This window comes from Alligator sinensis, unplaced genomic scaffold (assembly GCF_000455745.1).
Source record: "Alligator sinensis unplaced genomic scaffold, ASM45574v1 scaffold1298_1, whole genome shotgun sequence".
NCBI lineage: Eukaryota > Metazoa > Chordata > Crocodylia > Alligatoridae > Alligator > Alligator sinensis.
In genome coordinates, this window is record NW_005842192.1 from 1 (window position 1) to 16242 (window position 16242).

Sequence of the window (16242 nt, forward strand, 5' to 3'; positions counted from 1 at the left end):
TGGGTTTGGGAGCAACTAGGAGTGCAAATTGGACCCCAGGGTGGTGGTGAAACACTGTCCTTGGCCCCGGTCACTCCAGAGCGGGCTTACCAGCAGCGACCCATGTTAGACAGGGTTCATCAGTGGGTCCAGAGAGCTTATCTCTAATTCATGCAAGAGTTGCCGGTGACATGCCTGGAGGATTACATCGGATGTCCAGCGGCTCTGGGTCCTGTGAGGAAGACCCAGGTTGGGAGAAAGCTCAGCCTGTGCTAGGGGGAAGAGGGATGCAATGATCGTCCTGATGGGCAGAGAAGGGTCCTGGCCCAAAGATCCTGATGGCTATGGAGTATGAATTGGGGGAGTAATAACGACCGATGATGGGGGGGTCTCTCTAGACACAGAGGTTTTCAAACTCACACGAGATCCTTTTGAAGAAGGTGACAAGGCTGATGGACAAAGATCAAACAGACGCTAGAGCACATTTCTATCAGGCATTTGACGTGATACTTCGGGGCGGTTTCACGAAGGTACTAGCATGATACAGATTAAATGTGAGCGGGGACCTGTGATGGGATGAGATCCTGGCCAAATGGTCAGACTCTACATGTCATGTTAATTTTTCTTGAGCAGACGAGTTGCTGGAGGAGTCCCAGAGAGATGTGAAAGCTGGTGAACCAGGGGAAGGACGGGAGCTGCCAGAGGCAATGCACGTGGAAGAGCTCCAGACACAGACGGAGACACGCTGGGCACACAGACTGGGCACACAGACCGGGCACATAGGCAGCGACATGCTGGGCACACAGACCGGGCACATAGACTGCAACACGCTCCCACTGGACACTGGCCTGGGAGGCAGGACGGCATAACAGGCCTTGAACCCCAGCCTGTCCCACACAGGTGGCATCCCCAGCACCAAGCTGCAGTGGACTGTCCCCCTCCCTGGTGCTGACCATCAGTTGTGCCCTGTGCCCAAGAAACCTCTCCTTGAAAGTCTCCTTCACATGGTTTTTTCTGCTCAAAGTTTCGGTTTGGTGAATCTGCATTTTCCAAAGGAAAAGCCTTTTCGTTCCCAGCTCCCTCTGCTTGTCAGACATGGTTTCCCAACACGGGCAAACGGACGCAACGTGGTTCTGCCCCAGGCAATGTCTCAGATGCTGCAGATCTCTGCTTGCCCAGCGGCCTGAGAGGGAGAGGACTGGGGTTACCGGTCTGGAGAGGAGGATACTGAGAGGGGGTTTGATCACAGTCTGCAAACACCTGCAGGGGGGCTACAACGAGACTGGTGACAGACCATTGCCTGTGGCCGCAGGAGACCGGATGGCTCTCTTTCTCTCCTTATGGTGACCATTGTGTTGATGCCTTCTTGGTCAGGGTGCTGCTAAGGGTAAGGGGCTCCCTGGGCGGTGGCAGCAGGGTGCAGAGCCCAGCCCACAGCAGCAACCTACCTCTGCCCCACACACAGATCTAGGGGGCACGTGCCACCCGGGCCTCCCCTGGGGTGTGTGCAGCAGCGGGAGCCCCCCTGCGCCGCCGGATGAGCTGCCTTGGCTCCAAGCACACTCCCTCCCTCACTGTGGGGGCCTCAATCTGCCCCCCATGCTCCTTCCCCATGACAGACTTACTTGCTGTGGTGGGCAGCGCTCACTGCTTGTCTGTGTCTACGCACGCCCCTCCCTAGCTGCTTGGAGCCCGTGCCCCGATTGCCCTGTGGTCCTTCTCACTGCCCTGCGTTTAGTGGGGGATGAGCCCCGGCCTTCTGCCGCCTATGAGCACTGCCGCTGTCCTTCAGATGCACTAGGTCTCTGGGTGCAATGTCTCTGGTTGCCTCTGTGGTCACCTGCAAATGCCCATTGCTGCCTGTCCTGGGTGGGCACAGTGTGGGCAGCCTCTGCAAAGAACCCGTTCCTGCAAGCACCCGTTACCTGGGCCGTGGCAGGGCGGTGTGGCTAAGCCCAGTGCCAGACTGGTCCGTACCTGTGGAGGTAACAGACCAAGTGGGTTCCTTAGCCTCCTCCTTCACTCCTGCCCATCTGGGCCAGGCAGTCTTTGCCCCTCAGTCCTGCTGCACTGGCAATGTCACCAGGTCGCCTGCCCCATTCAGTAAGGAACCCACACTTTCCCTGACCCTCCGCCTGCTACCGACTTGCTTGTAGAAACCCTTCTTGCTCCCCTTCATGTCCCTTGCTAGCTGCAACCCCAATTGCACTTTGGCCTTCCTGACCTCATCCCTGCATGCCCGAGCAACATGCTTATATTCTCCCCTAGTTATTTGTCCAAGTTTCTACTTCTTATAAGCTTTCCTTTTTGTGATTTAGTTTCCTGAAGAGATCCCTGCTCAGCCACGCTGCTCTTTTGCCATCCTTGCAGAGTTCTCGCTCCCTGCCCCTTTCCCCTCAGGTGGGCAGCAGTGACTGTTCCCCTCCCTCGGGCTGCTCTTCAGGGAAGAAACGTTGTTCCTGCGTGTCCAACCCGCAGAAGGGGTCCATGGCAGATGGGCAGGGGGAGGAGAAGAGGGGAGTGTCCGGGGGGGAGTCCCTTTGGGTGGGGATGGGCAGTGGGCTCTGGGGTGGGGAAGGGACAGGGGGTACAGGGGCGGGGAAGCCACCCCTGTCCAGATATGCATGCACGTGGGCGCAGCCCAGTGTTTGAATTTGGAGGTGGCGGCGGTAGCAGGACACAAGTGAGTGGGCGCAGCCTGGCCTGGGGCACAGAGCGTGGTGGGACAGCCCCAGCCGCAGCCCGGTCTCCTCGCCAGGCAGTACGTGTGCACGCAGGTCCTATGTGCAGAGGGACACGTGTGCACACCGCTGCGGGCCAGCCCTCCCATTTCTGCTTTCACTGTTAGGAGGCAGTGGTCTGAGAAGCAGACCGGCGTGGATTCAGCCTTGGCTACCTTCCACCCTTTAGGGAGGAGGATGAAGTCTATACGTGATTTGGACTGCTCCAGCGAGTTTACACCCTTGGCACTGAAGTCACATCTAGTCCAACCACTGCCCAAGGCAGGGTCAGGCCTGTCCAAACCACGATGTCAGTCGACTCTCAGCACGACCCGAAGAGAAAGGAGGGCCCGTGCCTCACACGGCAGGGCTCTGGCCTGGCCAGCTGCTCTTTGCAATGCTAGCTGTGGCATCCTGTTGTGTCGGGTGCTGCACAAGCAGACAAGAGTCACCAGCTGATTTCCTCCATGGCCCCCACTCCTCGCACTCAGCTGTGATGCCACGCATGGCGTTTTCCATGAATGTGCAAAATGCAACGGTCTCGAGGCCCGGCAGTAAATGAACCACAGGGCGCAGAGGTGCCAGGGGCACATCCTCCCTCCTTTGCACATGGCAAATGAACAAGGCATGAAGCACTAAACATCCCCACCCTGCTCCGCCCTGCCTTCCCCGGGCAGATTGAGCAAGGGCCAGTTCCTGTAAAGAGCAGGAAAACCTCAGCCCCCGGGGAGCTCCAGCGCAGACACAGCGAGTCGCCCGTCAGCTTGGGGTGCAGCGAGAAACCACAAGGCACCGTGCAGCAGAGACACCCAGGGATGGGGCGCTGGGGCTGGGGGGTGCTGCTGGGCTTGGCCACCTTCGTGGCTGTAGCCTTGGGTTCCCAGCACAAGACGCTGAGCTATGAAGAGGCCGTGTCCTTGGCTGTCGACTTCTACAACCAGGGGCCGGGCATAGACCATGCCTTCCGGCTCCTCCGCGCTGACCCCCAGCCTGCATGGGTAAGTCACCAGCTCGCTCCTGTCCTGGCGACTGACCGCAGTGCAAGGCAGGCATCAGGATTAGCCTGGGGACGTCCAATTCAGGACATCCAGCTCCAAGCACCTCGAAAGCAACTCTTCCCTCCCACAGTGCTGAGGGTCAGCACACGGAGCTGGCTTCCCGTCCAGTCTCCAAGGGAGGTTGCCAACCCAGCTTGTCCTTTGGATGTGTTAAGGAGGAGAAAAAATAGACAATACAGCCAAAAGGTGTCTGGCTGTCTGTGTAAGAGGGTTGGAGGGTCCCAAGTGTGATGGTCCAGGGAAGGGCTGGGATGGTGTAGTTGGGGCTGGTCCTGCTTGGAGCAGGGGGTTGCACTAGGGGACCCCTGAGGTCCCGTCCAACCCCCATGATCTGTGATTCACTGATACAAGAAGCAAAAGTAGGGGATGGGGAGTGGTTTTTGGTGACGACTTTTTTAAAACCAACTGTACAATTGGGAGAGAGGTTATAATTCATGTTAATCTGGAGTCTGGCAGAAGGCAGGGCAGGGGGCACTTTAGAGACTGTCTGAATGAGTTAGTCTACAAAGTGCCAACCCGCACTGCCTCCTGTGTCACTGGCAGAGACGGCAGACAAGCCTTTGGGTGCAACGTGCCCTCCCTCAGCTCATGCCTGTCCATGGACAGCTGTGCAAAAATAACAAGGGCTTGGGATTTGCATGAATCTGCATATGTAGATCAGCAGTCGCAGTCACCCGTCACTCAGCTGCGCGTTGGCCCAGGTCTCATGCCAGACTCGTGGCGCGTGTTCATGTGAATCCGGCGAGCGCTGGATTTGTCACGCTGCCCTGCAGGGTCCCCCACGCAGGTGGCTCATGATCCCTTGCAAGTGCAGGGACCAGACTCCACAGCCCGTCCTTGTGACCCCTGGATAAGACCAGTCTGGGGAGCTGGAAAGGGACTCGGCAGTCGTTGCGTGGAGGTCACCGTGGCTCCTGCTGCCCTGGCGTCGCCTTCTCTGCATCGCAGACTCCTCATCACACGGGCACTTCTCACCCGCTGTGTTTCTCCTTCTGGACATGGGGCCAGACTCTGCTCTGGGGCCCTTCAGACTAGACCCGGCTCGGGGCAGCTCTTGTTAGGTGAATGCCAAGGCAAGGCGCTTTGGTCACACCTGGCAGGTGCCAGCTCCGCAGCTGCTGCCCTGCTGCCCCGGGCATGGAGAGGCAGGTGCCCGGGCGCAGCCTGGCGCGGGGCGCTTCATCTCTGGGGAAGGGGCAGGGCTGGTGCTGGGTGCGGGCTGGGGCAGACCAGACCTGTGTGCTGTCCCGGGGGAGCTCAGTCCGGTCTTTGCTCCAATGCCCCTCAGGACATGACGTCCAAGCCCCGTCAGGAGCTGCGGTTCGTGGTCCGTGAGACTGTGTGCCCACGGGCCCAGGACCCCCCAGCCAGCGAGTGTGACTTCAAGGACAACGGGGTAAGTGTCCCCCCCTTCCTGAACACCCAGCTGCTGTGAGCCCCCGGGACCGTCCCTACCCCACACACCCAGCCCCTGGGACACGGCTGATCCTGCCTCAGGCCAGTCTTGGACTAGACGATGTCTGGAGGTCCCTTCCAGCCCCACTTCTCCATCCAACTTTGCCTGTTGTCCCATCCTCCCCTCCGTGGGCTCTGTCACCACGGTCTAGACACGGCCCACGGGCCAGGTTTGTACCCCCCACCCTCTCTATCCTCCCATCCCCCTGCGCTGATGCCCCCGGGACCTGCTCTCTCCCCCGCAGCTGGTCAGGAACTGCACGGGGCTGTTCTCCACGGAGCGGGAGTCTCCCACCGTCATCATCACCTGCGACACAGTGACCCCGGGGCAGGTAGGTCCCCGCTCGGGCGCCCAGGGACAGGAAGGGATGGGCAGGGCTGCACTGTCCATCCACGGCTCCGCGCAGGGTTGTCTGAGCCTGGCCACAGCCCGGTGCTGGGGACGGGGCATGCAGCGCCCTGGGGCTAAGAGCAAGTGTCTGCACAGGGGTCACTAAGGGCCGCAGCTCAGCCCTGCTCAGGGGTCTTGCATCCCCTGCACTGAGCTCCACGGTGCTGGTCTGGGGGGCTGGGGAGCAGGCCAGGCTGGGCTGTGGCCCCTGGGCCGGTCCCATGCTCCTGCGGGAGGAGATGCTCTCCTGGAGGAGTCACCAGCCACGGATCGTGGTCGCAGGACCTGGGAGTTTGCAGCAGCCCCCGCGGCAGCGACATTCACGTGTCCCTTCCTCTCTAGCACGTCCGCGTCAGGAGGTCTGGATGGTGGAATGGCCATAAGAGACGTCGTGGATCTGGGACCAGGCGTGGCCGGTTCTCCCACATCGCGCATGGTGGAAGAAAAGGCCATGAGAGGATAGCCTGAGTCTGACTCCTGGATGGGCCCTGGGGCCCCCTCTCATTCCCCACAGGCAAAGGACACGCGGGGTAGAGAGGGGAGGCCGGGCACCTCCCCGCAGCTTCCAGTACTGCCACCCCCACCGTGTCAAAAATCATGAGACAGACTCTTAAAAATCAAGAAATTTGGCTGTGGCTTGGGAGTGAGGGACACACACACACACACACACACACACACACACACACGCAGAGCCATCCATGGCTCTGTGGCATGACTTGTCCCAGCCCCGGGTCCCCATTCACCCCAGCCACTGCCCCACTCCCTCCTTCACTGTGGGGGCTCGATTGGCACCCCCACCACACCCCTTCCTTCTGCCCCTGCCCCTTCCCTCCACAGACTTACCCACTTGGCCCTCTCTGCATGTGCCCGAATTAAAAATCTCAAGATTTGATCTCTCGATCAGGAGATCATAAGCAGAGTTAATTTGACTTGGAAATCAGGAGTCTCGTGATTTTTTTCATGAGAATTGGCATTACTGAGCTTCTGCTGCTTGCACTTCCCTGCTGCCTGCTCCTCCCTGCTGCTTCGTGGCTTGTAGACAACCCCACTGCCTCAAGGACGCAGAAATGGCCCTGTGGACCACGCCGGGCTGGGGTCACATCCTGTCTCCACCAGTGGCCGGCACCACCTCTTCTCCCAGAAAGCAGAAGAGGGACAAGCAGCAAACACGGCCTCGTTTCCCACCTCCTCTGCTTCCTGGCACCTGGCTGCGCCCGTTCCTACCCCAGGGCTTGGCACAGCACCGGGTGGTTTGGGGGGAGCTCGGCCAAGGGCTGGTGGATGCAGTAGCTTAGAGGGAAATTGGCCCCCATGGCCCCTGGCCGACAGCACAGGGTGCCGGACCCACGCATTGCCGGGGAAGAGGTGGTGCGTGGCACTGTGTAGAGGAAGTCACAGTGCCTGCTGTGGTAATACTCATGAGTAAGCTACCTGAGATTTAACTAGATATATAGCTTGCAATAACTCAAATGCGAGATCAAAGGCTACCACGCCACTGTTTGCTATAAGGGATTTCTCTGATCTTGCTCTACCCTGTACCCGACTGCAAACCTACTCCTTGTAACCAATAAAATTCTCCTTTGTACCTAGTGTGGGAGACTTATTGGGAGATGGTCTAGATTATGCCTTGGGGTCCCCTTGGTTCGGCTGACTAAGGGAGACCTATTTGTGCTTCGCACTAAGGGAAGCACCCCAAGTTCTTGCAGTAGGTCAGGTATTCTCAAGGCATACTTGGCCTGTGTTTCCCAGAGGACGCAGGTCCCCAATCAGTCCAGACTCTGGGTGGTGGAGGTGTTGCCTTCCGGCTTGGGGGTTGGCCGGACGTGAGGCGCCCCCAGGGAGCCACTCATAGCCTGAAAGGTGGTCGGGCGCAGTGAGGTGGGTGGCTCAATGCAGGAGCATCCCGTGCTGGTCCGCCACACCCAGATCAGCTGGAGATGTTTCCTCTGGCATCTCCAGCCCAGCAGTGGCAGATGCCAGGAGGGCAGGGAATAGGGGATCGATCGCTAGAGAGATCTGGTGCGATGCTCTCCCTGTGCGGCATGCACGCCTGCCAGTGTCTGGGACACAGTGCTGGGTGAGATGGACCATTGGTGTGACCCAGTCTGGCACTGCTGATGTCCTTCACACCCTCACACTGGGTCTCTGGGTGTGATGTCCCTGGTTGCCTCCGTGGTCACCTGTGAATGCCCATTGCTGCCCCCCTGGCTGGGCACAGCGCACCTCCATGGGCTCATCCACCACGGACAACACACGGGCACTCGGGGAGGTAACTGAGGGGGTCTGTTGGGTCTCAGCTTTGTGCCAGGGCCTGTGCAGAGAAGGACCCTGCACTGAAGAATGGACCTGGTAAGATGGTGGCGGGGTGGGGTGTGTGGGGGGAAACGGCTGGGAAATGACCCAGAGAGAAGTGATGTCTCCACCCTGTGCTGCAAGCGTGTTTTTGTGTCACGGAGAAAGCAGAAGTCGAGGAGCGTTGAGCAACCGAGGGGTCCCCGAGGTCAGGCCTGCTATCTGCCAGCCTGGATCACGCTGGCCCTGGATGCCGGCATCACGGGCTGGGCTCCCCCAGTCCTCCTCCGCCTGCAGCACAGGGAACGGGCAGAGAGCAACGGGACGAGAAACCCGGCAGAGACGGGAGGGTCGATCAGGACTTGTTCCCTCGCCCCGGCTCCAGCCCGCCTGCTGCCTGCTCCCGTTGGCTGCTGGCTTTCAGCCCAAAAGGTGCCGGGATCGGTGCTGCTCATCTGCCCAGGGCTGGACGTGACCGAGCCAGGGACTAGCAGAGGCATCTGGCACTGCCACAGTGACCGTGAGATAAAACCAACCCTCTGCACGAGTCCCGGCAGCTGGGCCATTGAGCCAGTCATGTACATGTGCCAGGCCGTAGGTGACTAGTGTGGGAGGAAAACCCTGCCTGCTTTGCCTTCTCTGCTCTCTAACACCAGGAGCGGAAAAGTGGGGCTCGGGACACGCCAGGCAGAGCCAGGGAGCCCCGACACTGGGGGCACTGCTCAGATAGGGCTCTGCCCTGCCTTCACCTTGGCTAATGACCTGCATCGCTGCTCTTGCTTAACACCTCCAATGCTCCTCTCTCAGTCACGTCTACCCCTGAGTTAATGCGACCACGTATACGTGAAGGTTTACAGCGAGAGCTCAACCCAGTCTGCAGGGCTGTGCAATGGAAGAGGGATGGTCCCAGGACCGGCTGACAGGCAGCAACACTGGAGAAGGAAGGGTACTTTGAAGAGTGGATAATCAAGACCATTAAGACAGAGAGGGGGGCATTAACACCTGTGGAGCGGAGAGAGATTAGCAGGAATCAGGCGGACGGTAGTGATCCATGAAGTCAGAGAGTCATGGAGAAGTGGGGCTGGGAGGGGCGTCCTGAGGTCACATCTAGTCCAACCACTGCCCGAGGCAGGGCCAGGACTGTCCAAACCACGATGTCAGTCGACTCTCAGCACGACCCGAAGAGAAAGGAGGGCCCGTGCCTCGCACGGCAGGGCTCTGGCCCGGCCAGCTGCTCTTTGCAATGCTAGCAGTGGCGTCCCATTGTGTCGGGCGCTGCACAAACAGACAAGAGTCACCAGCTGATTTCCTCCGCGGCCCCCACTCCTCGCACTCAGCTGTGATGCCACGCATGGCATGTGCAATGTGCAAAGTGCAACAGTCTCGAGGCCCGGCAGTAAATGAACCACAGGGCGCAGAGGTGCCAGGGGCACATCCTTCCTCCTTTGCACACGGCAAGTGAGCAAGGCGTGAAGCACTAAACACCCCCGCCCTGCTCAGCCGCACCTGCCTGGGCAGATTGAGCAAGGGCCAGTTCCTATAAAGAGCAGGAAAACCTCAGCCCCTGGGGAGCTCCAGTGCAGACGCAGCGAGTCGCCCGTCAGCTTGGGGTGCAGCGAGAAACCACGAGGCACCGCGCAGCAGAGACGCCCAGGGATGGGGCGCTGGGGCTGGAGGGTGCTGCTGGTCTTGGCCACGCTCGTGGCGGCTGCCTCGGCTTCTCAGCGCAAGATGCTGACCTACGGAGAGGCCGCGTCGTTCGCTGTCGACTTCTACAACCAACAGCCGGGCATAGACCATACCTTCCAGCTCCTCTGTGTTGAACCACAGCCCGTGTGGGTAAGTCACCAGCTCGCTCCTGTCCTGGAGACGGTCCTCAGCGCAGGGCAGGCGTTAGGATTAGCCTGGGGACGTCTGATCTGGGACATCCGGCTCCAAGTGCCTTGAAAGCATCTCTTCCCTCCTAGAGCGCTGTGGGTCAGCACACGGAGCTGGCTGCCTGTCCAGTCTCCAAGGGAGGTTGCCAACCCAGCTTGTCCTTTGGATGTGTTAAGGAGGAGCAAAAATACAGCCGAAAAGTGTCTGGCTGTCTGTGTAAGAGGGTTGGAGGGTCCCAAGTGTGATGGTCCAGGGAAGGGCTGGGATGGTGTAGTTGGGGCTGGTCCTGCTTGGAGCAGGGGGTTGCACTAGGGGACCCCTGAGGTCCCGTCCAACCCCCATGATCTGTGATTCACTGATACAAGAAGCAAAAATGCGGGATGGATTTTGGTGACAACTTTGGGAAGGGGCAGGGCTGGTGCTGGGTGCGGGCTGGGGAAGACCAGACCCGTTTGCTCTCCCGGGGAAGCTCAGTCTGGTCTTTGCTCCAATGCCCCTCAGGACACAACATCCAAGTCACGTCAGGAGGTGCGGTTTGTGATCTGTGAGACTGTGTGCCCGCAGGCCAGCAACCACCCAGCCAGTGAGTGCAACTTAAAGTTCAACGGGGTAAGTGTCCCCCTGCTCCCGAACCCCCGGCTGCTGCAAGCCCCCGGGCCCGTCCCTACCCCACACACCCAGCCCCTGGGACACGGCTGATCCTGCCTCAAGCTGGGCTGGGTCTAGATGAGTGCTGGAGGTCCCTTCCAGCCCCACTTCTCCATTAAACTTTGCCTGTTCTCCCATCCTCTTCCTGCATGGCCTTTGCCACCACGCTTTAGACACGGCCCATGGGCCAGATTTGTACCCCCCTCCCTTGCCACCTACAATCCCCCTGCGCTGATGCCCCCGGGATCTGCTTTCTCCCCCGCAGCTGGTCAGGAACTGCACGTGGCTGTTCTCCACGGAGCAGAAGTCGCCCACCTCCATCATCACCTGCAACACAGTGAGCCCGGGGAAGGTAGGTCCCCGTTTGGGCGCCCAGGGACAGGAAGGGATGGGCAGGGCTGCGCTGTCCATCCACGGCTCCGCGCTGGGTTGTTTGAGCCTGGGCACAGCCCGGTGCTGGGGACGGGGCATGCAGCTGCCCCGGGACAAGGAGCAAGTGGTCACTAAGGGCCGCAGCCGAGCCCTGCTGCAGAGGTGCAGCATCTCCTGCGCTGAGCTCCACGGTGCCGGCCTGCGGGGCTGGGCTGTGGACCCCGGGATGGGCCCATTGTACTGCGGGAGGAGATGCTCTCCCGGAGCAGTCACCAGCCACAGATCACGGCTGCAGGACCTGGGAGTTTGCAGCAGCCCTGCGGCCGCGACACTCACATGCCCCTTTCCCTCTAGCATGTCCCTGCCAAGCCCAAACCGAGACCTGGGAAACTTTCATCCTTCACCCTTCATCTGGCACCTGGATCGGACGGGAAACCCCGATGTCATTACCCATAACCAAGAAACCCGTGGGGTAGGGGGGAGAGGCCAGGCATCCCCCACCAGCTTCTGCCACTCGCACTTGGCTGCCGCCTGCTCCTCCCTGCTGCTTCGTGGCTTTTAGATGACCCCCCCGCCCCCACGGAAATGGCCCCGTGGACCACGTCAGGCTGGGGGCACATCCTGTCTCCACCAGTGGCCGGCACCACCTCTTCTCCCGGAAAGCAGAAGAGGGACAAGCAGCAAACAGCCTTGTTTCCCACCTCCTCTGCTTCCTGGCACCTGGCTGCGCCCGTTCCTACCCCAGGGCTTGGCGCAGCACCGGGTGGTTCGGGGGGAGCTCAGCTAAGGGCTGGTGGATGCAGTAGCTTAGAGGAAAATTGGCCCCCATGGCCCCTGGCCAACAGTGAGCAAGCACAGGGTGCTGTGCCCGGGCACGGACGGGGAAGAGGTGGTGCGCGGCACTGTGCAGAGGAAGCCGCAGTGCCTGCTGGGGTGGAGGTGCCGGTGTCATGGGTGTCACGTCTCCCCGAGTGTTTAGTCCCTTCCCCAGCCCCATCCCAGCCTGGACGGGACCTGCTGGGGGCTGGCGAGGGCCCGTTCTCCCTGCGCTTTTGGCTGCCTCCACTTCCCCAACACCAGCCATTGCAACATGCTGCCGTGCCACTGCACGGGCGTGCACGTGTGAACCCTGCCCTCACCTGCGTGTGGCCAGCCGTGAGCACCCCCGAGCACACGTGTTGTGTCCTTGTCTCTGCAGCCTGCCGGGCACAGTCGCCCCTGCCTGAATAAAGCATGAGAAGCACCACGTGGGGCTGCTTGTCCTGCACGAGCGCCAAGGTTTTTGCTTGCCATCGTAGGAGAGACCTTGGGCTGGGTTCTCGGTCTGTCCCTTTGCAACCCTGCAGTGCTGGACGTCTCTGGGCTTGATTGTAGTGAAGGTCCCCGTCCCCACGGGGCAGGACAGGGGCTTTGGGTGCAGAGTGGGGACTTCTTTGCACTTCACATGTGCCCCATGACACCGGTGACGGGACTCAGGGACCCAGGCGATCCTTTCCCGTCGTGTCTGAGGCCTCCAGCAACCAGCCCAGGCAGGACACCTGTGCACATCGACTGCTGCATTTATGGACGATGCATCTCTTCATGGCTATTGCCCAGGAGATGTGTCCTCTGGTGTCTCCAGCTCAGCCCTTGTCCCTGGGGTTGGCCTGTTACCCGCCAGCCTGGATCACGTTGGCCCTGGACGCCAGCATCAGGGCTCTGGCGCTGCTGCAGTGACCGTGAGATAAAAGCAATCCTCTGCACGAGTCCCAGCAGCCGGGCCGTTGATCCAGTGGCACCTGGCACAGCCCCCTCAGGGCATTCATGCACTGCTCACGGGGCGCTTGTACACTGCGTTGGCTTTTCCTACCTGAAGATAATCTCTGGGTGTCTTTCACTCTTGCAGTGTACCATGAGGATGCCTGTTACTATTTTGCACATCACGCTTTTAACACTCATCGTTGGTTAACGTGCTCTTACTAGTACAAGACGCTAGAGGGCACCTCGTAACGACTGTACCCTCCCGACCGTCTCCTAAGCACAGCAGGGGCAGTTCTGGAAAGTAATTTGAGTTGGGTTAGTTATTTCGGGAGCCTTTGGGTTAGACTCCTTCCCCTGCCCCAGTTTTCTCCCGCTCACCAATGCACATTCAGGTCGTCTCCCCTAGAAATGTCCGAGCCTTGTCAACTTTGGGGACCTGGGGTGAGACAGGTTAGCTTTTGGTTGCAGTACCAAAAATCCTCTCCTCTGCACAGCAGCCAGCATAAACCCCACATCCAGGCATCGGGATGTGGGGGCTTGGACCCCGTGGTCCATGGGCGTGCTCTCCCTGCCGCAACCTTTCTGCCGATCAGTGAAGCATTTTCAGGTGCTTCCCCGAGAAATGGAGCGGCTTGGTCAATTTGGCGGCACAGCAGCAATTTTACAATGGTCACTTTGGGGGGCCGGGGTTTCAACTGGTTCATCCAAGGTGGATCATGGTCCTTCTTGCTAGCACTTCTCTCCTGTGCGCATAGGAGTGGTGATTACCTGCCTCGTTAGCATCACGACACTGGAGTGCTATCCCTGAATGACAGCAGGATGATAACACCCCACGAGAACACCGGTTGTAATGAGAACAGCCCAGCTCTATCGGGGTGCCGCTCTGCCCCTCCCCGCCCCCCATTGCTGGTAGCCACCCCTCCCCACATCCCTGCAAACCCTCCCATTTGATCCTTTCGCATACAGCGCAGGAAATCAAACCCGGAGACATGCAACCCCCACCACTTCCCCACTCGGATGCTCTGAAGTCGCCAGCACTTCTGCAACCCAGGGCACACACGGGGAAAGTAAAAACGCAATTTTTAAGGAAGCTCAGCGGCTTTTCTCTTCAGGGCACTGCTGTCGTTGCTGAGCAGGCCATCTCCTGCAGCACACCCCGAATCCTCCCGCCCCCCCGGTGTATCCCTTCTCTCCCGCAAACAAGTATGGACGGTCCCCCAGTCGGCCCCGGGCCTGTCCTCTTGGCCAGACCCATTTCCAGGGACCCCACCACCCCAAAGGGAGACAAAGCAACGACCTGACTCTTTGGATGGAGCAAAGATTTTTTAAAATTTCCGTACAGGGCCATTGGCACATCGTCAGAGGATCAAACTGCAAACTGCCTCGTGTGCATGTAGCAGTGCACGCCGTGTCCAAGCGCCCAGGACGTGCACTGGAAACTGCCAGACTCGAGCATCCCCTGAATGACGAGGTCAAGCCCGTGGGTCACGAGCGTTTCTGGCACTTGGGCTCCTTCCCAAGGGCAGGGTGGGACGCAGCCCCTTGCTCCCTGCCCCGGGATGGCACAGAAATAGGTGTCCAGGCCCCGCACGGGGACACGGACGTGTTGGGGACAGAGCCCAGTTCTCCCATCTGCATGGCAAGCCCGTAGCTGAGCTGCCCGCCCGGGTGGGCAGCGAAGGGGCTTAAGAAAGAGTGCGTGCCAGGGCAGCCGCCTCTTCCCCGCCTGGGCAAGAAGGCGTCTAGGCAATGGTCAGCGTAAGGAGAGAGACAGCGCCAGGGCAATGCGCGTTCAGGCTTCCTTCCCTCCTCCCCATCGCGACTCCGGCAAGGGCTGGGCTGGAAGGGATCTCCCGAGGCCGCGTCTAGTCCAGCCCTGCTCCAGGCAGCGTCAGCCCCGTCCAAGCCCCCCAGCCACGGCTCTGTCTCCCGTCCAGGGACACCAGTCCCGCGGGCCCCCGGGGAACGTGCTCCACTGCTGGACACCCTTGCGCTCGAGAGGGCACCCAAAATCCGTCCTGCATTTCCTGTGCTGCCGTCTGTTATTCCTCCTCCTCCCGTCCCCGTGACCGCAGGCGATGCTCTGTCACCAGCATCCTGGGAGCCTCCCTGCAGGTGTTTGAAGCCTGTGAGTGAATCCCCTCTCGGCCTCCTCGTCTCCAGACCAGTAACCCCCGTCCTCCCCCTCCCGGGGGCCGTGCCAGTCTGAGCCGTTGCCTGGGGCAGAAGCACGGTGCGTCCGTTTGCCCGTGTTGGGAAACCGTGTCTGACGAGCAGAGGGAGCTGGGAACGAAAAGGCTTTTCCTTTGGACAACGTGGGCTCACCAAACAGAAACGTTGCGCAGAAATACATGAGTGTGAAGGAGACGTGCAAGGAGAGGTTTCGTGGGCCCAGGGCACAAGCGACGGTCAGCACCGGGGAGGGGGGCACAGTCCGCGGCAGCTCGGTGCTGGGGGCACCCCCTGCGAGGGACAGCCCGGGTTCAAGGCTGTTATGCCCGGCCCTGCCTCCCAGGCCAGTGTCCCGGGGAGCCTAACTCCATCTGTGTGCCTGGTCTGTGTGCCCAGTGTGTCTCCACCTGTGTGCCCAGTCTGTGTGCACAGCATGTCTCCATCTGTGCCCAGTCTGTGTGCTCAGTCTGTGTGCCCAGTCTGTGTGCCCAGCATGTCACTGCCTGTGTCTGGAGCTGTGTGCCTGGTCTGTGTGCCCAGCATGTCTCTGTCTGCATTCAGAGCTGTGTACCTGGTCTGCGTGCCCAGCATGTCTCCGTCTGTGTCCAGAGCTCTTCCACGTGCATTGCCTCTGGCAGCTCCCGTCCTTCCCCTGGTTCACCAGCTTCCACGTCTCTCTGGGACCCCTCCAGCAACTCGTCTGCTCAAGAAAAATGCACGTGACATGTGGAGACCGACCGGTCGGACAGGATCTCCCCCATCACCCGTTCACATTTAATCTGTATCATGCCAGTGCCTTTGTGAGACCACCCCGAAGTATCAGATCAAACACCTGGTCGAGATCTGCCCAAGTGTCTGCGTTCTCCTTACCCACCAGCCTTGTCACCTTCTCCAAAAGGAACTCGTGTGAGTTTGAAAACCTCTGTGTCCAGAGAGACCCCCTCGTCATCAGTCGTTATTGCTACCCTCCTGTCATGTCCAGAGCCGCCAGGACCCTGCTCTGCCCGTCAGGACGATCATTACATCCCTCTTCCCCCTAGCACAGGCTGAGCTTTCTCCCAACCTCCTGGGGCCTCCCACGGGTGCAAGAGCCGCTGGACATCCGCTGTAATCCTCCAGGCATGTCACCGACAGCTCTCGCACCTTTGGAGATAACTTTTCTGGACCCAGTGATTAAACCCTGTCTAACATGGGTCGCTGCTGATTAACCCGCTCTGGAGCGACCGGGGCCAAGGACAGTGTTTCACCACCACCACGCTGTGGTACAACTCGCGGTCTCTGCTTGCATCTGGCAGGGGATCGGGCCAATGTCTGTCCCAAGCCACGGGGCCCCGAGCCCCCGACCAGGGGCTGTTTTGCAACTGGGACCAAGAGTTTCAGCAACTCCTCTCTGAAACGATCGTCCCCAACCGCCCGGCTCTGCCTGCCCTGCCGCGCTGGCCCGGGGGCAGCTCCCGCAGCAGGAAGCACAGGAGCCAACGGCTGGGGGGGGCCCACCGCCTGCGCCCCCGGGCGCTGCCCGGGGGAAAAAGAGGCT

The 16242-nt window shown here is 60.1% G+C and overlaps 1 protein-coding gene across 1 annotated transcript in view; it reads left to right on the top strand.

Annotated features, from left to right (window-relative positions):
• Positions 1-3383: 3383 nt before the first annotated feature.
• LOC102373644 overlaps positions 3384-16242 on the top strand; it is a 15346-nt gene continuing 2487 nt past the window's right edge. Inside the window, exons 1-5 of the mRNA XM_006026410.3 lie at positions 3384-3697; positions 5046-5153; positions 5458-5544; positions 5946-6065; positions 9414-9734. Of these exons, the coding sequence (XP_006026472.2) occupies positions 3515-3697; positions 5046-5153; positions 5458-5544; positions 5946-6065; positions 9414-9734 (819 nt within the window). The 5' untranslated portion in view covers positions 3384-3514. The remainder of the gene's footprint in view (positions 3698-5045; positions 5154-5457; positions 5545-5945; positions 6066-9413; positions 9735-16242) is intronic.